This window comes from Musca domestica, unplaced genomic scaffold (assembly GCF_030504385.1).
Source record: "Musca domestica strain aabys unplaced genomic scaffold, Musca_domestica.polishedcontigs.V.1.1 613, whole genome shotgun sequence".
In the NCBI taxonomy this organism is placed as follows: domain Eukaryota; kingdom Metazoa; phylum Arthropoda; class Insecta; order Diptera; family Muscidae; genus Musca; species Musca domestica.
Window position 1 is genome coordinate 1 of NW_026712368.1, and position 10,659 is coordinate 10,659.

At 40.3% G+C, this 10,659-nt stretch overlaps 2 protein-coding genes across 2 annotated transcripts; both read left to right on the forward strand.

Moving 5' to 3' along the window:
* The first annotated feature begins 5,540 nt into the window (after positions 1-5,540).
* LOC131805835 (uncharacterized) lies at positions 5,541-8,844 on the forward strand. The gene is made up of 4 exons (XM_059129508.1): positions 5,541-7,585; positions 7,644-7,868; positions 7,947-8,115; positions 8,704-8,844. The coding sequence occupies exons 1-4, from the start codon at positions 7,485-7,487 to the stop codon at positions 8,842-8,844; spliced, it is 636 nt and encodes a 211-aa protein (XP_058985491.1). The 5' UTR covers positions 5,541-7,484.
* A 69-nt stretch (positions 8,845-8,913) lies between these two features.
* LOC131805837 (pickpocket protein 28-like) lies at positions 8,914-10,035 on the forward strand. Its single transcript, XM_059129513.1, has 3 exons — positions 8,914-8,984; positions 9,040-9,503; positions 9,566-10,035. The coding sequence occupies exons 1-3, from the start codon at positions 8,955-8,957 to the stop codon at positions 9,795-9,797; spliced, it is 726 nt and encodes a 241-aa protein (XP_058985496.1). The 5' UTR covers positions 8,914-8,954; the 3' UTR covers positions 9,798-10,035.
* Positions 10,036-10,659: the final 624 nt, after the last annotated feature.

Genomic DNA, 10,659 nt, shown 5'->3' on the forward strand with positions numbered 1-10,659 from the left:
TCCTTGTGGTGGCAATAATTCATTCTAAGCTATTACAACATTTCTGTATATTTTCGACTTCTGAAGCTGATTGTCATCAGATTGGATATTAACTTTGTTGCTGAAGATGAACGTAAACAGTAGCTGAGGTCTGATGCGGCTCTGATGCGGGGGGGTAGAAGAGGGCTACCTCAACTGCCAAAAAAAAAAAGCAACAACAACGCTGTTAAGCCAAAGGTGCCAATTTAAACAGAGGTTTTTCGTTCCAGTTCTTGTCCATTTGGTTGAGTGTATTTGTGTGTGTGCGTTTTAGCGGCCAAACGTCATCACGATGTCTCTTCATGTTGTTTTTGTCCGCTTATGATGGGACTTGCCCGTCTGAGGCAACGTTGAACCTTTAGCCATTTCCAATATTTTCTCCTTAGACAACGTTGACATGACGTGACAGTTAATAATTCTGCACGTAGTAATTTTATGCGATTGCCGTAATAACCATGATGTTGTCATTATTATGATATTTTCCATTTTCCCCAAATGTTGGAAATCGACAATAGTTGGCACAGCCAGCCAGCCAGCCGCCAGGTAATTTGGTGATGGTTGGGCAATTCATGGCGATATAATTCTACGTTGGTAGAAACATCTTCGAGCCCCTTTAACGACAACACCCCGAGACTCGACAAAATTGTCGAAAGCTATCTGCACCAAGCTGTTCAGATATCATCGATAAAGCGGCGTAAAGACCAAGCCGCGATTGACAGTTCACGAGGGTATGCCACTTGAATTGCTCCGGGGGGAAGTCACGCGCTGCTTTGTTTACAACTTCTGAAGCAAACAACGGTATGTGCAAAATAACATTAACAAGGTCAAATCCGTATCCAACAAGAGGCGCGTAGCGGCTGCATGCGTGGCAACGCAAGAAAGCTGGAATAGTCCGTGAGGCCACCACCGGCAGCAATGTGTCACATACTTGAATCTGCTGTATGTGCGAGTGTGCTTCCCTTCGTGCTACAGACTTTAATGGAAGTTTGCTTGTTGACAACCCCCTCCACTCGTCTTTGACTCGAGTGTTCTCCAGTCATTCATCCGATGTATCGGAAGTAATTACTTACAAATATTTTGTCGACGGAAGTATAACAAATTACTGAAGCCAAACTCACTTAGCATTCGCTATTGTTGCTAGCTCGACTGTCGGCTGTGGTGCCCAGATCCCGTTGTTAACGTCTCGAATACGCTTAATATTCATTCCACTCAGCAGTTATTTATTTTTTGTTTCCAAAAATTTTGGGAATTTTAATAAACAACACATTACAGGCATTGTTTTCTTTTGTATCCATCCATCCGTAGATGCGAGTCTGAGCGTTCGAATATGCACGCACGCACACCCAAATACGTATGTGTGTACGTATGTTTGAGTGTATGTATGTATATCAAGGAGTATGTGTAATAATAATTTATTAAATTGCGGCAGCTATAACTCCTCTATGAACATGTCGATACCACAAGTTTGAGTATTCCTACACCCGAGATCATTAGAATAGGCTTTATGTTTGAATATGTCTTGGATTTATGTCAAAAAGTCAGATCGGGAAATGTCCGGTAGCATGTTCAGTGATGAACAATATTAAATGCCGCCAAATGACAGTTCCGATGAGTATTCCCAAATTGCACCAGCAACATACAGATAAATGCATTTTGAAGTCATTTCAAGAAAAGTAACCATTTTTGGTAGCTAAGTCGCAGCATCAAACAGATGTTGCATATTTTGGAGAACTACCCAAAAGCGGTAGTCATTTTTATATTTTATGTTCCAATATATGAAGTCCAATGAAATTTCTACAACCACTACTCAAAAGTTTGACATCCCAACGTTTCTTGGTATTATTTCTACTACGTCAGGCTCGGCTATTTTCTTGACCCCGCTAGTGCTTAGAAGTCTAAATTGTTATTAATGTGACAAACGTATTGTACCTACCCAGCATACGCAGAGTGTAGTTGTATTTATCCCGTAACTACAAAACATAAACCAAAAAAAAATGCATTATCGTCATGTGTAGAGTAATGAGGCACACTCATCCCTACTCCTTTTAACAAAATAATTATATTTCGCGGAAACTTGCCCGGAATGTGGGTGGCAACGAATGAACTGTCAGTGATATCCTCGATGGTGTTATGAAAAATATGTATACTACAGAGCAATTTATAAGAGCTTCGCAGACAACGTCTTTAATCGGAAGCGAAGTAACACCGCTGGTAAAAAAGCAAAATCTATACAAAATGTCTGGCACCCAGATGTCAATATTTTTTGGCGAAAGTCCCAGTCCTACAAGTATACAAAATATTCTACACATAGGGAACCTATAAAGTAACTTATAGAATTTTCCAAATTGGAAAATAGAATATAAGGAGAACACATTTACGCCCGATTTAGGTTACCTTTTCATAAGGTACTTCATATAGGCGGTACCTCCCGATATTCGGCGTCCAAAACATTGTCCATATGATCAACGGGTTCCATACAAAGGTTCGGTATTTATATTGAATATATAACCCAATATTCGGTACTTTATAATCCTAGTCACATTTATATTAGATTACAATCGTTGTAGTATACAATTATCTATATAAGGATCCCCTTTTAGTATGGCCCTATATAACAGCTTCAAATTCTAACTGTTTTCTCCTACCGATCTTACTGGAGTTTGTAGTTTAAAGTGGAACACGTTTCAATCCATATGTTTTTGCCTAAAAGTGTTTTCTTTACCGAATGGTGGATGGTCGGCCGAACTTTTGGATAATGGAGGTAAAATCCTCTGGCAACATTATACCCAATGGATGAAATATGACATTGCTTTGAAACCAAAATTGGATCTAATCTGAAAGTTTTCGGGTTGATCTAAAGCGATACATTTTGGCAAGGAGGAGTTTACTCAATGGGCATCCAAGTTCCACTTTGTAGACAAATCGGTTGTGGAAGTACAAATCTGTTTGCTTCGCTACGAAAAAAATAAACATTTCCCTGTACACCCCATGATCGAGGGTTTGTTATCCCTTCACAATGGCATACCCTCTGTCTGATGGGAAACTTCAACACAACATAGAACATCGGAGATTATTTGGCATACAATATGCAACGTCACAATGAAGCTATTAAAACTGGTATTCAATTGTCCAAGCCCACCTTCCCCTGCGCTGAGTTTGCTGTGTATTGCTGCAATAAAACGTCTTCAGATTCTTTGAAAGAAGTAACGGCACTTTTTAAATTTCCTGGAAACGGAAATCTATTTAAATTGAATTTTTACTCCCACTCCTTGCCGATTCGTACATTATTCACAACAGGATACAGGAGAATACATGAACGTTGGCATGCCAAGACGCTGGTGCAGAAAGGAAGTGGACAGACGAAACTGGCTCGGCGCAATAAACTGAAATGGAATCCAATTGTTGCCGTAAACTGCAGTAACAAAGGCAGACTCGATGCAACAAATGAAGCAACAGACATTGCACTTACAAAGACCGAACCAAATTCAAAAAAAGAAGAAGAAAAAAATATTTCTGCCAAGAGTTGCTAAGGCCCATCGGCTCATTCGTAAGATTGCTTAACAATGCAACAGCATTGTTGCACCAACAACCCTTGTAGCTCAACAAAAGAAGACATGTATACATATACACATATTCACATACACATCCATATGTACAGTGCCAACAACAGCAATCGCGGAAACAACACCCGACTAAAAAAATTGTGCGTTGGTGGCTTCATTCCTCAGCTATCGACGCCACTGGGGCTCGGAATCACCGCTGCAATGCGTCCCCGCCTGGCTCACATGCTCATTTCCAATTCAATGGATAAGCATCGCGAATAATAGTAGAAACATTCAAATAATCAGCGCCACCAACAAAAGAGTGTAGCAACAATAAGTTTCCATTCACACACAAGTTGCCTCTTCTTCGGATAAAGACTCTGAAGAAGTAAATATCGCCAGAACAATTGGCAATCGATGCGAAGAGTATAAGAGCCATTCGCAACAATGGCAATACACAACGCCTGTACAGGTGTAGCGTTTGAAGCGAACTTGACTAAATAACTAGGCAGTGGGGATGTTATTTTTCGAAAAGAAAAATGGTGCTAAGGAAACTTACTTGAAACTTTTTGAAAAATTTCGATATACGGACATGTCACCATTAAACAATCGGCTCATATGTTGCACATTCTAATATATGTAGATTGGAATACCGGAATCCACAATTTACAATGACCCTTATGTGACAACCAGATTTTTATACAGCCTCATTGGAAAAAACCACAAGAGAAATATATACATCATAGGCTGACTCAGGCATTGATTGACCAATGCAAACTTACATTGTGTTTGAGGAAAGAAGAACCAATCAGGTCCACGTGTTCGAATAACAGCGCTTCTGCATATAACTAAAATGCTATATACCTCTTACTACTACCACTATAATCCGTGCATCGACTTCTTTACTCAAAAGTTAAGCTAACGATATTCCGATTTCTACGTTCATTACTGGTGCGAGGCCTACGATGATGTTATGTAACTTGTTTAAAACAAAACAGCAATAAAATCTTGTATATATCGTAGATAGATTGGTTATGACGGAGTTTTTGTAAATTGTGCAAAATGTACTACGTCGCCGTGCTGGTTATGCTGGGCTTATTACAATTGTCGAACACAAGGAACATATGAAATGTGTAAGTGTGAGTGTGAGTATTGTACAACAACGTGTAATCGGCTATAGTATCATACACCTATCAATTTGTTATGATCGATTCGATGGAAACGAAACATTCATATATAAAGGGTGCTATAGCCAGCGAACGAAAACAAACTATTGGACACGTTTCCAACCGTTTCGTTTCTGTATTTTTTTCGAAGTACGAAACCAAACCAAACCGATATTATCTGAATTGATTTTGGACTAAACGTGGCACACTTTGACCCATTCAACTCGTGAAAAGAATAACCATGACAAGCCTTCCACTCAGGTTTTATGTTCGCTACTTAGAGTAGTGTTGGTATTTGATTTGGGATGCCGAAGTTATTTTGTTCTTGCAAAATCATCAAAATCTAATAAAAGCACCTTTATTTATTAGTGGAGACAATTGACAAGGTTAGCTATCCATATTGAGTTCCTTGATATCAATATTCCTCGAGATAGCCCAACTTCTGCTCACGTCATTCAATTCCTTTGATATGTTCGTCTTTTCCACAGCTTAATCAAGAATGGAATGCCTCGCATTAGTTCAGAAATATTTATTCGAGGTATTTTTTAGTTCCTGTAGCAAGGCGTTGGAATCTTTTCACCACTTGATCTACATAACTTTCCACGCAGAGAGAATTTATTAGATTAAAAGTTGAGAGCTATTCTTTGGACATTTTAGAAGGGTTCGGTCTGGGGTACAAAAAATTACTACAAATGCGTTAGAAAGATATGTCATGAGGATCCTAGAAAAACCATAGACAACTTGCCGACACAATAAGTTATTATTACATAATTTTAGTACGGAAAATGTAGAGGTGTTGTCCATAACAGAGGCATGTCTGTGCCAAAAAGTAACATCGAAGAGCAACATGACGAACTACCGATTTCCGATAAGGACGAAATTAAATTCATTTAACGTTTCTGTATCTCAATGTATTCGAGTTTCAAAAAGTCAAGTCGGCCCGGGAGATACTTCCTGCGGAGAAGAGGAACAATTAGTAAAATTCAATTGAGGAATCACTTTTACTATCATTCAGGAACAGCAGTTGGACACAGCATCTCACGGTTGCAGGATTTTGGCCACATTTTCCTGTACTGGATTCCTATACGCGTGTAAAGGCCACCGAACTATACGACATATGTTAATTAAGTTTCTTTGGATTTCAGTTGAAAAGGCAAATGCACGGCTTTGAGTATGTCAACACTGTCAACCCTCAACAACTACACGGCCACCGCCCACACCAGCACTGTCAACAGAAATTAATTTCCAATGAGCTCCTAATTGTTTTCAAGTGCTTGGCCATGTTTTACACTTTCACCACAAATAAATACCTGCAGCAGTCCTGCTGCACATGGGGCTGTGTGACCATTGCTTCGCCCCTTGCTCGGCTTACGTGTACGAGTTCTGGGCTTAGCGTGCACATGGAGCTGAGTGGGGGCTGGGTATCCTTGCTATTGTCCAGTGTGCACTTAATTGCATAATTGCATTAGCTTTGTGCTTTGACATGGCACCGGTAATTATTTATGGCTATGGAGCAGCACACGCTCCTGAGCAGAAAGTGGTTAATTCAAATTGGCCATACATCTCACTCTGAGCAGAACTGCAGAGTGTTGACGTTTTCCTGTCCCTCGTCCGGCTCCTGTGACAAAAGACCTGCCAGAAAGCAAACCGACAGTTAGAAGCTTAAAATAACGTACTCGACTGGTGGTGCAAGGCTGTTTGTCCCCTTTGTTCCCATTGTGTATTTCTTGGGATTCTAGAAGAATTGGAACTCATTCACGGTAAGTGGCAGGAGGACGCTGCAAGCATGCCAACAAAAGAGAAATTGTACGTTTCCTTTGGAATATAAAGTGGCTCACATTGGCAGTTCTTACGATTGATGAAGCACGGTAATTTCATGCAATAGACAAACCTTTCTGTCTATCCGCTACATTTGATTTGGCATAATTATCGTTGTATTTCTTACTAACTTAGATGCCTCCGCCTTCTGCCACTTTCCTCTCACTATTTCTTTTGTTTAATTTTTTGTTATTTTTGCTACCTCTTCGTAAATTAAAAAAAAAAATTACACACAAAACGATTAAGACCGTACCAGATTTGATCCAGCATTCCACATTATAATATTTCTATGCTTTAGTCCATCTCTCCCCTCCCTTTACCTCAAAAGTGGTTTCAACTTTAATAGAGTAACTTTGGCAGTCATTGCGTGGGGGTTTATAAGCTTCTACATCCACAAAACTTAAAAGATTTTAAATGTCATGGCCATATGTCCTCCAGCATAGTACGCAGATTACATTACCACGTGTAACTCCTAGATACACTCATTTGGGAATATTGCAATTTGACATTTCTGATTCTTAGGTGGTTGGAGGTTTTGCGGAGAATAAACTATTCGCAACGGTCGTACATAGTTTACAACTGTTATCCGACTGTGGACAAGATCGTAGCTGTTTCCTTACATAAGTTTTCTTTTCACAAATGTAAATTCCTGGGGCCGGACAATTTTTCGATGAAAATTAGTCCGCCTGTACCTTACTATATACATTTCGTACAACAATATCGAGTGAATGGATAATCTCTGTATAAAGGTCCAACATTAATATGGAAATGTTTACGTATTCTGGTCTCAAAATACATTAGTTTGGCCCCAGTGCCTGTAAACTTAGGAAGGTTCAATAAGCTCTTGATAAAAATAATGCTTATTTCCTCAGCACTGTTATACATTGGACATCTTCCATTCTCCATCGAAACTAGCGGGGCGTTTTGAGTAGATGCCATTATGCCAAGCATAGGCACGGGGAGCTGGAAATGGGTGGGATATCTCAAAGATTACTGCGCCAACTGCACATTAGCTGGATTTAGTTACATTGCCAATCAGAAGTGAGTATTAAGCGACCAGGGTTCGAAGCAACTCATCCAGGTTTTAAAATATTCAAAGTCTGCACTTGATTGAACGAGTCTTTTGGCTGATATGTGTCGTGTTCTCTACCCTGGGATCCTACTTACTGATCAGCCAGTATCAGAGGGACTTCAACAGTCGCGCCGTAAGCATCGTATACGAAAGCTTGCCGTCGACTCATAAGATAATGTTTCCGACTATAGCGGTGTGTGATATGTACAATAAGTTTGTTGCACCTCCAGAGCTAATTGATTACGTCACCTCGTGAGTATGCTCAGCCCCCGGCCCAATTCATGTTCGACAATTAATTACGTTGCTTTCTATACCGTGTACCCATTTTAGTCTCGGTTCTACGGATGAGGAGTACAGCTATGATGTAGAGACGTTCATCAATTTTCTGGTGTATCCTTATTTCTACCGAGAGGATAACATCAAGGGCTGGTGTTCTGAGGACTGTGGTGAAGGCTGTGCCGAGTGCCCGGCGAGGGACTTGCGGCAGTTGTATGAAAGAGTAAGTATGCCGGTTCTATTTTTGAAAAAAAATTATATTTTTATAAATGCCAAAATGAAACCCCAAAACGAAAATGAAATAAAGACCCCAAGCAGTATACGATAGGCAGAATGCTACTTAGTTCTTATGTGGTGAGTCGTAATAGAAACAGGATTTAGTGTCCGTGTCGAACAAATAGGACTCGGTGAATTTGAACAGAGTAGTTTTATTGAAATTGCGACGATTGGTGCTATCGTCGCAATTTTGACGCATAGAGAAACATAAATTGCTTTCGGCAGTACATCAGCGCACCTTTGCAATGCTCTCGAGCCTTGAATTGCAAGTCATTCCAATACCCGCACTGAGTTAGTATCTCTGTCTTCTTGCACCTGGACAGGACGATCTGGATATATCTTTAGTAATCTGCGACATGTAGCATAGGGCAGTATGAAGCACATTCTATATAGGAAGGAAAACTCTTTGCGGTGTGAGGGCGTAATTCAAGGAGTGCAGTTTTAAAGCTTTATTACATTTTCAATTTGGGGTATTTCACCCAGCACTTTTGAGAAATATTCTGAAGCCATATTCGATGTTCGACGTGTACCGCAGTTCATGACCAACTGTACGGATTTCTTTGTGTCCTGCGAATTTTCTTTGAGGCCGATCGACTGCTGCAAATATTTTTTACCGCTCACCACGCCCCATGGCAACTGCTTTATGTTCAATTCGCTTTTGAATAACAAGAAGTAAGGGTTTTTTGCTTTGTGGCCGTGTTCCACCAGTGATGCATCCGTTTTGTTTTACAGAGGAAGTCCACTTGGTACAATAACGAAATCGACCCACTGACGGACACCGCCAAAATGAAGATCGTAACCAAGAAGCCAACGCAGGTAACCCATGTTGCTATCGACCAGTACCTTTTGAATTCGCTAATTTTGCCAACAGTTATCCGTTCTTAACGAGGAGGATGTACCCCATAACTCTTTGGCGGGCTACAAGGTTGAAGCTAATAAACCAGGCCAGGATAAAATCTTTCAAATATTCATGCAAGCGATGAGCAATGATCCCGATGTCAGGGAAATATCTCCAGAGTACAGACAATGTCGATTTCCCGACGAGCTGTTAAAAGACACTGCGTACAAGGCGTATAGCTTCAGCACTTGTTTCGTCGACTGTCACCGCGTCCACCAAATGAAAGAGTGTAACTGTTCCGTTTTCAACTTCTTGCCAGAACCGATAACGAAATACCCCGACTGCGATCTGCAGGGCCTACTTTGTCTAGAAGACTTCACTTTGGTCCGACCAGACGCCAGAAACTTGTTGCCCTGGACAGACAGCAAGTACTCTTGCGAATGTTTGCCTTCGTGTACGGAAAGTGATTTCCGAGTTGTGTTTGACCACCAGCTACCGTAAGTACTGCATAGGGTCTGTGCCATGCCTTCAAAGCAATCCCTGAATCAATGTATTGCAGCTCCAACAAATCCAACCCCTACATGACAATAACGGTCACAATGCCAGAATTTGCCACTGAGCGATACCGCCGTCAGGCCTTGCGCACCCGCCTGGACGTTGTCGTCACGATTGGTGGTATTTTGGGCTTGTTCTTGGGAGCCAGCATTTTGAGTGGCATTGAGTTTGTCTACTACTTCACGCTACGCTTGTGGAACAATTACCGGATGAGGCAACGACATCAGCTTTCCTGAATGGAAAGAAATAACCTCAATACATGAAAAATAATCGCTGCACTAGTCAGGAATCTTATCAAAATCTTGTTTAATGTCTACAATTTTCGTAAACTCGCTTTCCAGCGAAAAACAAAAATACTAAAGAAAAGCGTACGAATACCAGTTGACAACATCTGGTGGGTTTCAGAACTCAATTATATCAAAATTTTACAAAAGCAAATATATTCCATACAATGCATTATATTATCAAAAAAAAAAAAAAAAAAAAAACAGCGTACGAAACGAATAACGTATCGCTCACATGAAGTCACATTTATTTATTTATTTATTTTTATTATTTTAGTTTTTTTTTTGTGAATAGTTAATTCCAGAATTACACAAACAATAAGATTGCCTCAATGTACTTCCGCTGTCAGCTGCCGAGCAGTATCGTCAGGAATCGTTTCCAAACTTACAAATATTGTTAAACCCTCAGCCATATGGCTACAAAGAGCAATATCATTTGATACGACCAAAATGCGCCTAATTGAAATAACGGTATTAGACCCTAGGTCTCTTTAGACCAAATCCGTTTCATGACATTTGGAGTTGATCTAAGGGTTGTGGCTTGTGCGCACGATAACTCTTGGAGGGAGTATCCGATTCGACCCAAACTTGGTACCACATAATATTATTGTCAAACTTAGATCGAATTCGGGGATGGGCAATATAGGTCCACTTCTCTGGTACCTCCCCCACAAAATGTCAACATATTCATTGAAAATAATTTGCTTCATAGAACAAGAAAGAATCCAATATTGTTCAAATTTTGCAAATCTTAATATTTGTATCAGTGCAAGGGACAATATCAGTTCACTCAATCAAGTACCTTCCGCACAAA